Genomic DNA, 16,164 nt, shown 5'->3' with positions numbered 1-16,164 from the left:
ATATGCAGTCCGTCATATACACTTGGGCAACAGAGTGAGGAAGAAAGAAAGGAAAGAAAGGAAGGAAGGAAGGAGAAAAGAAAAGAAAAGAGAAAAGGAAAAAGAAAGAAAGAAAGCTGATAGCGCCCACTGGATGCCTGGCCTCAACCACAACTCTGGAAGACCTACTGCATTAAGGGTCAATTAGCACAATGGTCTAAAACAAAAGCTACCACCTTTCCCTTAGGACTCACTAGTTATGCTATATTTTTACTGATTCTTAGGCACTAGTGGTCTTGTCTGCTACTTAGAAGATTACAGACTGGCAGATTAAAGGCACTTCTCTGTGGGTCATGAGCCCTGGAGACAAATTGTAGCCACCAAACAGTCTGGATCACTGTTGTGGTGTACATGGTAAGGGCTCATTCTCTGATGAGACCAACTAGAATCAAGCTTTTGATCAAGCTTGTGCCACTCAGATGGCCACAGTTGCCACCTAGATCCATCATAACATTGGACATGGTGACACCATCATCAACTGGGCACAAAGTAAGGGACTCTGTGTTTCTGAATCAGAAGCTACCACTACATGCCAGATTTGTGACCTCTGCCAAAAGTTAGCCTATTTGTCTCATGGTGAAAGAGGCCATATTGCACTGAGTGTTGACTGGCTGCAGAGTGTTGACTGGCTCCTGGTAAATTGGTGACATCAGACCTTTCACCTCTTCCAAGCTATTCCACTGGTATCTCATCCCTGTTGACTTTTTCTCAGGTAATGGTTTTGCTGTTCTAGTCTGATCAGCCAACTGTGGCCACACCATTGTGGCCCTTGAAACTAATCTGTGTCATGATTTTGGCTTTCTGGATGGTGATAATACTGCATTTTTTAGTGCAAAAACTCATCAACAATGGGCTTATAGTCAAAGTATTTGGTAGCCAATTCATTCTCTTCAGACTGGTGGTACCATTGAGAGATGGAATAAACTTTTAATTAAAAAACAGCTTAATTGAGATGTAATTCACAGATCATAAAATTCACCCTTTGGAAGGTTTTTAGTTTATTCACAGAGTTGTGCAACCATCCTACAGTATGTAGTCTTTGTGGCTGGCTTCTTTCACTTAGCAAAATGTTTTCAAAGTTTATCCATGTGGGCCGGGCGCGGTGGCTCACACCTGTAATCCCAGCACTGTGGGAGGCCGAGGTGGGCAGATCATGAGGTCAGGAGATCAAGACCATCCTGGCTAACATAGTGAAACCCCATCTCTACTAAAAATACAAAAAATTAGCCGGGCATGGTGGTGGGTGCCTGTAGTCCCAGCTACTTGGGAGGCTGAGGCAGGAGAATGGCGTGAACCCAGGAGGCAGAGCTTTCAGTGAGCTGAGATCACACCATTGTGCTCCAGCCTGGGCAACAGAGCGAGACTCTGTATCAAAAAAAAAAAAAAAAAAAGCTCTTGTCCCATTCACAGTTGACTCTTCCAGATGAAAAATGTTGGTGTGAGTGGGGAAGAATTGGAGGAAAGGTGAAGTTACAGCTACTGGGTTGGGACACACTGACTTTGTAGCTGTGGAAGGAGAACAACGATCCCAGTACCTGGAGGGAGAACACGTTAAACTCCAGGAAGTGTGGAGAGGTAGGGAACAGTTAATGTTCTCTATGTCCCTTAGATCCAGCGCTGCAACCTGGCAAATAGTTACATGGTTTGTTTGAGGCACACTGTCATCAGGCTGCCAATCTCATCTGCTGCTGGGTTTGTCAAACCAGTCCATGTGCTATTAAAACAGAGAAACTCATGTGGACATGGCCTGACACTATGCCTTCTGTGCCTGGTGCTGTCAAAGGTGGACATACATCTACATACATGTACAAACACAGACTGGCACAACTATGTTTTAAGCTGACTCATACAAAATCATGTGCTTCTCCTGATGCCTGAGTGGCCTTGGTTATGCTATGTATGGTGATTACGACTGGCCTTAAACTATATACTGGATGTCTCAAATAAGACCTACAGATCCTCCTGAGACTTATTCACAGATGGTTGAATCTGGTACTCTGAGGTCAATACTGCAGGTTTGTCTCATCTTGCTGCTTGGGGATTTATTGACAGTGGTCTATGCTGTATGAGATAAATTGGACGGATTTGGTTCCAACCTCTACTAATCAGATTAATCAAAGTGGCCTACAGAATGGCATGCTCAAGTGAAAATCTCTCAAGAAGCCAAGATGATGTAGAACAGACGGTGGATGCTGTTGAGAGACATTCTGCCATGAGTCTCTTATGCTCCTCCTCATCTTATAGAGTATACCAAGAATGTAAGGTATTGACTTCTCTTTAGCCAGGCCATTTCTCAGGATTGTCTTTGCAGCAAGCAACTTTGAGCTGTGAAGTAATATCTCCCTGGGTTAAAAAGCAAGCTCACTTACTGCTTTCTATAAAACGTGGGTTCCCCAAACTCAGTGCTATTGTCATGTAACACATTTACCACATGTGTAGACCTTCATCTGGGCCTTTGTGTTGTCCCTGTTGGACTCAGGGAGCAAGAGCTGATGCAAAAGTTAATGCTCATGCTGCTTGCTGTATGGTGAATAATAAAGTTCATTGTCTCTGACCCGAGTCTCATATCTTCTGTTAGAATTCATGAAACAACAAGCTAACTTACTGGCTTATAAGTAGGGTAAAGTCAAATCCTACCCCTGACATATATGAGAGTTCCATTACTCAATGTCCTTGCCAACACTTGTTATGGTCAGTCGTTTTAATTTGAGAAATTCTAATAGGTACATAGTAGTATCTCATTGCAGTGATAATTTGTATTTCCCTAATGAGCTTATTTCCATCTGTATGAGCTTATTTCAATTTGCATATTTTTTGGTAGAGTATCTGTTCAAATCTTTTGTTCATTTAAAAAACTGGGTAGTGTTTCTTATTTTTAAAACTATATTCTGGATACAAGTTCTTTGTCAGATAAGTTATTTGTATATATTTTCTCCCAGTCAGAGGATTGAATTTTCATTGTTCTTAACAGTGTCCTTTGATAGAAGTTATTAATTTTGACAAAGCCCAATTTAATGTTTCTGTTATTGATTGTGCTTTTCTTGTCATATTTAAGAAATCTTTCCTTAACTCAAAGTCACAAAAGATTTCTTCTATGTTTTCTTTTAAAAGTTCTATAGTGTTAGATTTTACATTTATGTCTACAGTCCATTTTGAATTAATTTTTATATGGTGTGAAGTTATGAATTGAAGTTCATTTTATTGCATATGGCTAACTGTTCCAGTACCATTTGCTGAAAAGATTATATTTTGTACCTTGTGGGAAATCACTTGACCATACATGTGTGAGTCTATTCCTAGACTCTCTATTCTGAACTACTGACTTGTCTATCTTTATAGCAATACTACACTGTGTTGATTATTCTCCAAGTCTGGAAGTCAGGGAGAGTGAAGTCTTCAAACTGTTCTTTTTTGAAGTTGTGATTACTCTAAGTCCTTTGTATTTCCACATGAATTTTAGAATAAACTTGTCAACTTCTACTAAAACCTACTGGGATTTTGATTGGAGTTGTGTTGAATCTATTGATAAACATGGGGAGAACTGACATCAGAACAATATTGAGTCCTCTGATCCACGAATATGGTATATCTCTTTTTTTTTTTTTTTTGAGATGGAGTCTCACTCTGTCACCACGCTGGAGTGCAGTGGCACAATCTCGGCTCACTGCAACCTCCACCTCCTGGGTTCAAGTGATTCTCCTGCCTTAGCCTCCCGAGTAGCTGGGACTGCAGGTGTGCACCATCATGCCCAGCTAATTTTTGTATTTTTAGTAGAGATGGGGTTTCACCATGTTGGCCAGGATGGTCTCGATCTCTTGACCTCGTGATCCGCCTGACTCGGCTTCCCTAAGTACTGGGATTACAGGTGTGAGCCACTGTGCCCAGCCTGGTATATCTCTTTACTTATTTAAGTATTAATTTCTCTCATTAATGTCTTATGGTTTCAGTATATGAGTCTTGCACAGATTTATCATTAAAAATTTAATATTTTTGGTACTATTATAAATGGCATTTTTTAACACGTCAATTTGTATTGTCTTTGCTACAATATAGAAATAAACTAGTTTCTGTATATTAATCTTGTATGCTTCAAACTTGCTAAACTCATTTATTAGTTCTAGCAGAATTTTTAAGGACTTCATTGGATTTTTTACATAAACAATCATGTCTTTTGCAAATAAATAGTTTTACTGTTTCATTTACAAGCTTATTGTTTTTTATTCCTTGTTCTTGCCTTACTGAATTAACTGGAATGTCCAGTAGAGAGTTCAATAGAAGATGTGAGAGCAGACATCCTTGCCTTGTTCCTTATTGTAGAAGAAAACATTTGGTCTTTAATCAAGTATGGGGCCAGGTGCGGTGGCTCACACCTGCAATCCAAGCATTTTGGGGAGGCCAAGATGGGAGGATCACTTGAGGCCAGGAGTTCAAGACCAGCCTGGTCAACATAGCAAGACCCCATCTCTATAAAACATAAAAAAAAATTAAGTATGTAAGTTAGCTGTAGATTTTTTGTAGATGAGCTTTATCAGACTGAGGAAGTTCTTTTCTATTATTAGTTTGTTAAGACTTTTTAAAAAATCAGGCTGAGTGCAGTGGCTCATTCCTGTAATCCTAGCACTTTAGGAGGCTGAGGCTGGTGGATCACCTGAGGTCAGGAGTTTGAGACCAGTCTGGCCAACATGGCAAAACCCTGTCTCTACTAAAAAACATAAAAATTAGCCGGGCCTTGTGGTGTGCACCTGTAGTCCCAGCTACCCGGGAGGCTGAGGCAGGAGAATCGCTTGAACCCAGGAGGCAGAAGTTGCAGTGAGCCAAAGTCGTGCCACTGCACTCCAGCCTGGGTGACACAGCGAGACTCCATCTCAAAATAAAAAAGTTAAAAAAAAAATCAGAATAAATGTTGAATTTTCTCAACTTTTTAAATGTATTTATTGAAAATGTCATATAGCTTTTCTTTTTTAGTCTGTTAAAATGGCAAATTACATGGACAATAATGGTAAGCTGACATAAGAGACACCTCTAAAGAGGTACACGTCAGCTGAGCGTGTGGCTCACGCCTGTAATTCCAGCACTTTGGGAAGCCAAGGTGGGTGACCTCCTTACCTGAGGTCAGGAGTTCAAGAATAGCCTGCCCAACATGGTGAAACCCCGTCTCTACTAAAAATACAAAAATTAGCCGGGTGTGTTGGCACATGCCTGGGATCCCAGCTACTCAGGAGGCTGAGGCAGGAGAATCGCTTGAACCTGGGAGGTGGAAGCTGCAGTGAGCCAAGACTGCGCCACTACACTCCAGCCTGGGCGACACAGCAAGACTCCATTTCAAAAAAAGAAAAAAAAAAAGTAGGTGCACATCTAGTTGTTACATAAGTATTTTAAAATCAGTGGTTTTTGTATATGCCAACAAGAACCCATTAAAAATGAACAAAAACAAATCTCATTCACACCCAAAACAACAAAAATAAAATAATTAGGAATATATTCAAGCAATTATGAGAACTTATACAAAAAAAGCTATAAACTCTACTGAGAGACATGAGAAAAAACATGAATCAGCGGAGAGAGAAGCTATTTTCCTTCATGGTAAGAATTATTATTACAAAACAAGACTTCTCCAGATTAGAACATAAATTTAACATAATTTCCACCTAAATACCAATGTAATTTTAATTTCTTTTGTAAATTACATGTGAAGTTGATCTGAGAAAAACTGTGAGAATGATAAAATATTGAAAAAGAAGGATGATAAGGGGTGCACATCCTGTCAGATGTTAAAAAGTATTATAAAGCTATAATTTTAATGTATGGTACTAGAACCAGAATAGTTCAATAGAACAAAATAAAGTCTAAAAGTAGACAATAATGTTGATAAGAATTTTCTATATAACAAAGGTGCAGGCAGGGCGCAGTGGCTCACACCTATAATCCCAGCATTTTGGGAGGCCTAGGCAGGCAGATCATGGGATCAGGAGTTTGAGACCAGTCTGACCAACATGGTGAAACCCCGTCTCAATAAAAACACAAAAATTAGCGGGGGGTGGTGGCACGCACCTGTAATCCCAGCTACTCAGGAAGCTGAGGCAGGAGAATCACTTGAACCCAGGAGGCAGAGGTTGCAGTGAGCTGAGATTGTGCCATTGCACTCCAGCCTGGGTGACAGAGCGAAACTCGGTCTCAAAACAAACAAACAAACAAACAAAAACAAAGGTGCTATATTTCAGGAAGCCTAGTGGTAGGGCTGCCAAAAGTATAATGATAAAAAAAACATGCAGGATCCAATCTAGAAAGAAGGTTGAGACAAGAGCACAACTTTTAATACAAAATAAAAAGAATTAAGTGGCATATGGGACAAAAAATTAGGGAACTAAAATAATTCAAAGGAAAGAGAAAAAGTCTTGGTCATGTTTGCCAAGCTTTGAATATTAGACCTTGCTTTTTTCCCAGAGATTGTCAGTGCACCCTGGTTGTGCAATATCAACCAGGATTAGGCAGGTGTGGGAGCCACAGAAGCCACTCCACCACACTTTTAAGTCATTTCATTAGAGTCGCCTCAGAAGTCCTGGTGAGACAATCCTAGGAGTCCTCTTTGGCTGTCTTGCTTGATATTCTCAAGCAAGTCCATTCTGCTAGACGCCTGAATCTGGGTACTCCTCCCTTTTTAACTCCAGTCCCCACAGGGTCATTTAAGAAAATGTATGCATGTTTCTGATTCATTACTATATTATGATGATTATCCTTATAAACCCTTTTGACGTCTAAAAGCCTTAGAGCCACTCAACAGTCCTGTTTGGGCCAGTCTCCTGGAATATGAGATTCCTTCTGTATGGCCAGTGGTGCAGAATGGCTTTCAATGGAGAGAACAGTCTGGCAGTCTTAAGGCTTGGTGTGGTAAAGTCACTTGGATCCAGAGAAGGCATATGCACAGACACCAGCCCAGTCATCCCAAGGAGACAGCTTATCTTTCCCTAAGTATTTCTAAAAGGGTCTCCTGAGTAACTTTTGCATTACCATTACCTTAGAGCTTGTTAAAGATTCCTGGGTCCCACTTCAGATCTGCAAAGCAGGATCTTAGAATCTAAGGCCTGAAAAAAATATATATTTTACAAGTTTCTCTGCATGTTAGGCTTCTACAACGACATCTGTTCTGCATCTAGTTTCAGAGTTGCTCAATACGGCCCTCGAAGCAATGATTCTGAGTCATGGGTCCTTACTGGTTATTCAAAAGAAGCTCTGGAGCCCTAAACCACAAACGAAAACACCTAAGGCCTGGGCTACTTATTTGCTGTAGATCATAGCAGTTACAGCCTCATCCTCCTCCATCTGTAGCCTTTTTAAAAAAATTATCCTTCCTCCCTGTAGCCTACCATTGCCAACTCAAATTCTTTTAGGTTCTATGAGCTGTAACTGGGTATTTTCTATGGCAAAAACTGGTATCCTACAGCTAAAGATTCTTTATAGCCACATGCCTGGTCAATCTTTTCTTTATATTTATTTATTTATTTATTTTTGAGATAGGGTCTCACTCTGTTGCCCAGGCTGGAGTGCAGTGGCACAATTATGGCTCACTGCAGCCTCTACCTCCCAGGATCAAGCAATCCTCCCACTTCAGCCTCCCAAGTGGCTGGGACTACAGGCACATGCCACCGCACCTGGCTAATTTTTGTATTATTTGTAGGGACAAGGTTTTGCCATGTTGCCCAGACTGGTCTTGAACTCCTGAGCTCAAGCAGTCCACCACCTCGGTCTCCCAAAGTGCTGGGATTACAGGTGTGAGCCACTGTGCCTGGCCTAATCTCTTCATTACAGTGTCCTTTGCTCTTTTCTTTCTATTCCTTCCGCTATGCCCTAGAGACCTTCACTGCCAGAATTAGGCTCACACACACCTTCTTAGTCTGTATGGTTCCAGTTTTCTTTTTCTAAAATCTTTTCCACCTACTTTCTGCTCAAAAACCTAAAAGGACTCCTGGTATCATCCACATCAAGTCTAAATGTGTCTGTTTTCCAGGCCCTTTATAACCTATCCCATTTTGCTTATTAGACTTTACTTCTAACTATGCTACATATGCTTTCCATTTATTGCCCACATACGTATCCTGCTGATTTCAACCCATGGATCAGATTCATCTCAGTGTCCCTGGAACATGATAAAAAGAGGCAGGGTAGGGCCCAATAAATGCAAGCTGACTGAGTCAACATTTGCCATTTGTTTCCCTTTCTTTTTCTTTTTTTTTCTTTTTTTGAGACAGAGTCTCGCTCTGTCGCCCAGGCTGGAGTGCAGTGGCGCGATCTCGGCTCACCCTAAGCTCCGCCTCCCAGGTTCACGCCATTCTCCTGCCTCAGCCTCCCCAGTAGCTGGGACTACAGGCACCAGCCACCACGCCCGGCTAATTTTCTGTATTTTTAGTAGAGATGGGGTTTCACCGTGTTAGCCAGGATGGTCTCGATCTCCTGACCTCGTGATCCACCCGCCTCAGCCTCCCAAAAAGCTGGGATTACAGGCGTGAGCCATCGCGCCTGGCCCTGCCATTTGTTTCCCTTTCAACATCCTCTTTTTATATTCCACAAATTCTTCAAGTCCCACATTCTGCTTGAAGACCTCCTCAGTTTCTCCAGCTCTTATATTGGACTTCAAGAAAATTTATTTTTTTGCTTATCATAAGACGCCATTTTGAAAGGAATAAATAAGAAATAGACAGGAGACGGCCCCAGCCCGCGGGCTGCCGCCCGCACTCTCCATGAGACTGCTGGCGCCAGCGCCCGCCCGCGCGGCACCTGCGCGGAGAGGGCGCTTCGCGCTGACTCGGCGGCGGCGGCGGCGTTAGCTGGCCCTCGCGCTCTTTCCCTTCTTGGGGCGCTGACCCCGCCCGCTTGCTTGCTTGCTTGCCTGCCACTCAAGAGAAGGTGCCAGGGGACGCGGAGCGACGAGAGGCGTGCAGTCCCGGCCAACTCCGTCTCTGGCGTTGGCGCTGCGGTCGTGGCAGAGGACTACGGCGACAAGGACGAGGGCCGCTGTCCCAGCTCTCTGCGAGCTGCGCCGCTAGGCTCCGTTCCGCTGGCTGACCATGGAGTGCAGGCTGGGAGGCGGGCTGGAGTGATAGGGAAGATGTTTATAAATTCTTCTGTGGGATCAGAGGGCACGCCTATTATAACCAGAAAACTCCAAGTATAGCAGCAAGGATGGATAAACAGGCTCTATTAGGGCTAAATCCAAATGCTGATTCAGACTTTAGACTAAGGGCCCTGGCCTATTTTGAGCAGTTAAAGATTTCCCCAGATGCCTGGCAGGTGTGTGCAGAAGCTCTAGCCCAGAGGACATATAGTGATGATCATGTAAAGTTTTTCTGCTTTCAAGTACTGGAACATCAAGTTAAATACAAATATTCAGAACTAACCACTGTTCAACAACAACTAATTAGGGAGACGCTCATATCATGGCTGCAAGCTCAGATGCTGAATCCCCAACTAGAGAAGACCTTTATACCAAATAAAGCCGCCCAAGTCCTCGCCTTGCTTTTTGTTGCAGAATATCTCACTAAGTGGCCCAAGTTTTTTTTTTTGACATTCTCTCAGTAGTGGGCCTAAATCCAAGGGGAGTAGATCTGTACCTGCGAATCCTCATGGCTATCAATTCAGAGTTGGTGGATCGTGATGTGGTGCATACATCAGAGGAGGCTCATAGGAATACTCTCATAAAAGATACCATGAGGGAACAGTGCATTCCAAATCTGGTGGAATCATGGTACCAAATATCACAAAATTTTCAGTATACTAATTCTGAAGTGATGTGTCAGTGCCTTGAAGTAGTTGGGGCTTATGTCTCTTGGATTGACTTATCCCTTTTAGCCAATGATAGGTTTATAAATATGCTGCTAGGTCATATGTCAATAGAAGTTCTACGGGAAGAAGCATGTGACAGTTTATTTGAAGTTGTAAATAAAGGAATGGACCCTGTTGATAAAATGAAACTAGTAGAATCTTTGTGTCAAGTATTACAGTCTGCTGGCTTTTTCAGCATTGACCAGGAAGAAGATGTTGGCCAGGTTTTCTAAGCCGGTAAACGGAATGGGACAGTCATGGATAGTTAGTTGGAGTAAATTAATTAAGAATGGGAATATTAAGAATGCTCAAGAGGCACTACAAGCTATTGAAACAAAAGTGGCACTGATGTTGCAGCTACTAATTCATGAGGATGATGATATTTCTTCTAATATTGGATTTTGTTATGATTATCTTCATATTTTGAAACAGCTTACAGTGCTCTCGGATCAGCAAAAAGCTAATGTGGAGGCAATCATGTTGGCCATTATGAAAAAATTGACTTATGATGAAGAATATAACTTTGAAAATGAGGGTCAAGATAAAGCCATGTTTGTAGAATATAGAAAACAACTGAAGTTAGTGTTGGACAGGCTTGCTCAAGTTTCACCAGAGTTACTACTGGCCTCTGTTCGCAGAGTTTTTAGTTCTACACTGCAGAATTGGCAGACTACACGGTTCATGGAAGTTGAAGTAGCAATAAGATTGCTGTATATGTTGGCAGAAGCTCTTCCAGTATCTATCTCATGGTGCTCACTTCTCAGGTGATGTTTCAAAAGCTAGTGCTTTGCAGGGTATGATGCGAACTCTGGTAACATCAGGAGTCAGTTCCTATGAGCATACATCTGTGACGTTGGAGTTCTTCGAAACTGTTGTTAGATATGAAAAGTTTTTCACAGTTGAACCTCAGCACGTTCCATGTGTACTAATGGCTTTCTTAGATCACAGAGGTCTGTGTCATTCCAGTGCAAAAGTTCAGAGCAAGATGGCTTACCTGTTTTCTAGATTTCTCAAATCTCTCAATAAGCAAATGAATCCTTTCATTGAGGATATTTTGAATAGAATACAAGATTTATTAAAGCTTTCTCCACCTGAGAATGGCCACCAGCCCTTCCTGAGCAGCGATGATCAAATTTTATTTATGAGACAGTTGGAGTGATGATTGTTAATAGTGAATACGCGGCAGAAAGGAAAGAAGCCTTAATGAGGAATCTGTTGACTCCACTAATGGAGAAGTTTAAAATTCTGTTAGAAAATTTGATGCTGGCACCAGATGAAGAAAGGCAAGCCTCTCTAGCAGACTGTCTCAACCATGCTGTTGGATTTGCAAGTCGAACTAGTAAAGCTTTCAGCAACAAGCAGACTGTGAAACAATGTGGCTGTTCCGAAGTTTATCTGGACTGTTTACAGACATTCTTGCTGGCCCTCAGTTGTCCCTTACAAAAGGGTATTCTCAGAAGTGGAGTCTGTACTTTCCTTCATCGAATGATTATTTGCCTGCAGGAAGAAGTTTTTCCGTTCATCCCATCTGCTTCAGAACATATACTCAAAGATCGTGAAGCAAAAGACCTCCAGGAGTTCATTCCTCTTATCAACCAGATTACGGCCAAATTCAAGGTACAAGTATCCCCGTTTTTACAACAGATGTTCATGCCCCTGCTTCATGCAATTTTTGAAGTGCTGCTCTGGCCCGCAGAAGAAAATGACCAGTCTGCTGCTTTAGAGACAGACTTTTTCAGTGTTCACTTCAAAACTGTCCCAGTCTCTACCTATGACTCAACTCCAAAGCCACTTTCACATTTTTCAGGTGTTGGTTATAGCAACACTCCACTCTCTGGCATTAACTTTCTGTCTTAGACTGTTTTGTGCTGCTATAAAAGCATACCACAGACTGGGTAATTTATAACGAAAAGAAAGTTATTGGTTCACAGTTCTGGAGGCTGGCAAGTCCGAGATAGAAGGGCTGGCATCTGGTGAGGGCCTTTTTTGCTGTGTCATAACATGGTAGAAGGCATCACATGGCAGAAGGATAAAGAAAGGATGGAGGAGAAGGAGCAAGAAGGGTGAACCCACCCTTGCAATAATGATAGCAGCATTAGGTCTATTCACAAGCGTGGAGTCCTCATGGCCTAATCACCTCTTAGAAGTCTCACCTGTTGATACTGTTACAATGGCAACTAAGTTTAAAGTGACTTTTGGAGGGATAAACATTCTAGGAGGATTCTTGCTTGTAGTAGTATGTCAAGTGCTGACTGGTAAGTCCTACAGTCACTCAAAAGCAGTGCTGGAGTTGGAAAATCTTAATTTTGCAACCATCATAGTAAGAATTGATTCAAGTAAGAATCATCAATAGATGCAAGATATATGCACGTTCTTAAAGTATTTCCCCTACAGATTGCTTATTAGTTATAAGGGTAAAGAATGGAAATATCTCAATGGAGTGATCAAAATTAACAAGGGCAGGTGGGAAAACATCAGATAAACTCAAAATTAAAATAATTCTATCACACAAAAGAAGAATTTTTTTTCCTCAAAAATGTCAATGTCATAAAAGACAAAGAATGGCTGAGGAACTGCTCCAGATTAAAGGAGATTGTACTGAAGGAAAATAAATACTATATAAGACATTATTGGGTCAATTGTTAAAATTGTAAAATAGACAGTAGATAATGTATTGCATCAATATTAAAATATACTAAATAAGTTTATAGAAGTGATAACTGTACCATGGTTACTTAAGAAAATATTCTTATTCTTTGGAAATTCACAATGAAATATTTAGTAGAAAAGGGTCATAATGTATATGTATGAAATTTACTCTCAAATTTTATGTGTAAAAAAATGTGTGTGTGCATGAATGTGTGTGCACATTTGAAGAAAGAGAGTGAACACACAGGCACAAAATAATAAAGCAAATGAGACAATCAGAGATTGGGTGTATGGGAGTTGTTGCAATTTTTCTTACTAGTCTTGTAACTTTTCTTTATGAAATTATTTACAAATAAAAGTTTAAAGAATAATCTATTAGGTGAGTTTAATAATAAATTAGACTCAGCTTAAAGCAGAATTGGTGAAATGAAAGAAAATTCAGAAGAAAATACACAGACTAAAACATGGAGTTACAAAATGATGAAAAATACAGAAAAGAATGTAAAAGTCATATAGGACATAGTAAGCAGTTATAATCTTAGAAGGATAAGAGAGAGAAAATGGGACACAAGCAATATTTGAGAAGATAATTACTGAGAATGTACCAAAGCTTTATATACTTGATATCTTTATCTGGTTACAGATTCAAGAAATGCCACAAAGCCCAAGCAGCATAAATGTACACCTAGGCATGTGACTGTACATCTATAAAAAGCTAACGACCCAGAGAAAAATCTTAGAAGTAGCACAAGAAAAAAGTCAGTTTACTTGCAAAAGATCAAAAAGTAAGACTGACTGCTAATTTCTCAAAGGAAACAACATAACTCAGAAAACAATGGAATGATATCTTCAAAATGAAAGAAAATAACTAAGTTGGGATTCTACATTCAGCAAAAACATTTTTTCATAAATGAAGGTGGAAATAAAGACAATTTCAGACAAATAATACCTGAGAAAAATTTGTCACCCGTAGACCCATATTAAAAGACATTCTAAATGGTATTTTTCAGGCAGAAAGAAGTAATCTCAATGGAAGCACAAAACTGAAAGAAGAAATATAGAACAACATTAAGTTAACAACAGTGGGTAAATCTTAACAAATGCCAATTGTATAAAACAACAGCACTGACAACAATAACAACAACATTTTGTAGAATTTAAAGTATATATAAAATTAAAATATATGGCAATGAGGCCGGGCACGGTGGCTCATGCCTATAATTCTGGCACTTTGGGAGGCCGAAGTGGAAGGATCATTTGAGGAAGGCCAAACTGGGAGGATCATTTGAGATCAGGAGTTTGAGATCAGCCTGGGCAACAACAGTGAGACCCTGTCTCTATAAAACATTAAATAAAAATCAAGCCAGGCATGGTGGCATGCTCCTGCAGTCCTAGGTACCTGGGAGGCAGAGGCAGCAGGATTGCTTAAGTTCAGGAGTTCAAGGTTGCAGTGAGCTATAATCAAGCCACTAAGCTACTATACTCCAGCCTGGATGACAGAGCAAGACCTGTCTCTTTAAAAAAGAGAGAGAACACTACAAGAGAAAAATTACATATCAAATTTTAAAAATAATATACATGTAAAAATCTTAACCAAAATATTAGTGTACCCAAACTAGAAATATATAAAAGGACTAATACTCCATGACCAAATTGGGTTTATTCCAGGAATACAAGATTAAGTTATCATTCAAAAAAATCAGTCACTGTGGTTCATCATAAAATGAATAAGGTCCCCACAGCTAACAGCATGCTAAATGGGGAAAAACTGAAAGCCTTTCATCTAACATCTGGAACAAGATAAGGATGACTGCTTTCACCACTTTTATTCAACCTAGTACTGTTGCAGGATCCTCGGGGTGTCACTTTTCTGGCTGGAAACCTCTGTGGCTGGCGGCACCTTTGCCTGAGTTTTACTCAGGCCCGCTGGTTTTATTCTGCCCACTCAGCCTGGCAGGTTGTGCTTGGTCCACACTACTGGCCTGGATCCCATGCCTGCCAAAGGCAAGCCTGGCATGGAGTGGCAGCAGGTGTGTGAGTGAGCAAGCATGGGGGTCTGGCCACTGCGCACAGTCAAGCATGTCAGCTGCTGTGGGGCAGGCAGCTCCAGGTGCTGACATGGGTGCTGACTCTCTGTGAGGCTGCAACTGGACCAGGCACACTGCAAGCAGCTTCCACACCTGCCACTGGGGAATGTGGTGGCTCCCAGAAGCTTGGAGACTCCAGGAGTCACAGGGCCCCAAAGACGGAGTCATAGCCCTGGCTCAGGGAGCTCCCAGGTCTGGGCTCCCCAAAGGGCCACAGCTCTTCTATCCTTCTCTTCATCCTCAACATGGTGAGCAAGGGGCGTTTCAGCCCTGTTTGTGTTACACCTCTTTTAGTCCCACCATTTGGTAGGTCCCGAGTTCTTGTCTTGCATCCAGGAAGAATGAGGTGTGCAGACAAATGGAGGGTGAGCAAGGTGAAGAGAAGCTTTACTGAGTGACAAAATGGCTCAGAGGAGGCCCTGGAGTGGGCAGCATCTCTCTGCAGCTGGTTGTCCCAAAATCTGCTCAGCTCTGGCTGAAATGGGGGCTCTTATGGGCCTCAAAAGGGAGGAAGTGCACACTGATTGGTCCATGGGCAGCCATGGGTGGGCTGGGAAAGGCACCACTATTTCCCATTCTGGTCTGTGGGACTGGCAGCCAGGCTCCCAGCCTTCAGGCCCTCCCTTCCACCCAGGAGCCTGTCTGCCTCCCACTGCTGTCCATGGCACCCAGGTTATCATGCCAAGGGACACCTGCAGGCCAATGCCAAGCTTCCCTCGGCCCCTCCTTAGCTTCCCTCCCATTCTCATTGGTGCCCCAAATCCAGAGGGGCCCAAGGCAGCAAGGGACTGTCATGTCAACACTGCCCCAAGTGTATGCACACACGGCTGGGTTGTGACAGTGCCTGGGCCCAGCCCCAACCTTACTCCAAGACTGGAGTGGGTGCTGGGAGCAGGGAGAGGCCAGGCAGTGGGAGCAGACTTCTCTGAGCCTGGTTGGGGGTACAGGGGGGTCTTCCCAGGCTGCCAAGAGTGCAGAGATGCCTGGCTCTGCAGCTGTGGCTTGGGTGGCTGTAGCTGCATCCAGGAGGGTGGGGCTCCTGCCTGCTCCTGGACCACCCAAGAGCACAGGAAGGCCCAGGTCAGTAGCCACAACTTGGGCAGCTGTAGCTGCACCCGTGAGGGTAGGCCTCCTGCCTGCTCCGTGGAGTGGGAGGCCTGAGTCTGCAGCCATGACTTGGGCAGCTGTAGCTGCACCCGGAGAGCTCCCACCCCACCAACTTGGAAGGGGTAGGGCTCCCACTTGTTGCCAGCTCCCACCAGCTCTGTGCAATGTGCAGCTGGAGTGATGGCAGCAGCTGCTCCAGATGGACCACTGCTATCATCAGTACTACAAGTCCTAGCCAGAGCAACTATACAAAAGAAAGAAACAAAGGGCATCCAAATTGGAAAGGAAACTGTCCAAACTGTCCTTGGTTGCAGACACTATGATCTTATGTTTAGAAAAGCTAAAGACTCCACCAAAACCCTATTGGAACTGATAAACAAATTAAGTAGCAGGATACACAATCAACATACAAAAATTAGTATTATAGAATTTCTATATTTCAACAGTGAACAATTTGAGAAAGAAC

At 42.3% G+C, this 16,164-nt stretch overlaps 2 protein-coding genes across 2 annotated transcripts in view; one reads left to right on the top strand and one right to left on the bottom strand.

The window, feature by feature from the left end:
- ASIP (agouti signaling protein) overlaps positions 1–16,164 on the bottom strand; it is a 69,652-nt gene that overhangs the window by 39,266 nt on the left and 14,222 nt on the right. The window lies entirely within an intron of this gene.
- On the top strand, positions 9,087–11,727 carry LOC104003568 (exportin-T-like). Its single transcript, XM_054674656.2, is given in 5 exon segments — positions 9,087–9,585; positions 9,588–10,069; positions 10,071–10,596; positions 10,598–10,985; positions 10,988–11,727. Coding segments are annotated over 5 exon segments (2,490 nt in total). The 5' UTR covers positions 9,087–9,216; the 3' UTR covers positions 11,713–11,727.

Source organism: Pan troglodytes, chromosome 21 (assembly GCF_028858775.2).
Source record: "Pan troglodytes isolate AG18354 chromosome 21, NHGRI_mPanTro3-v2.0_pri, whole genome shotgun sequence".
Taxonomy (NCBI): Eukaryota; Metazoa; Chordata; class Mammalia; order Primates; family Hominidae; genus Pan; species Pan troglodytes.
The sequence above is the reverse complement of the archived record's forward strand: the minus strand, read 5'-3'. Positions and strand labels throughout refer to the sequence as shown.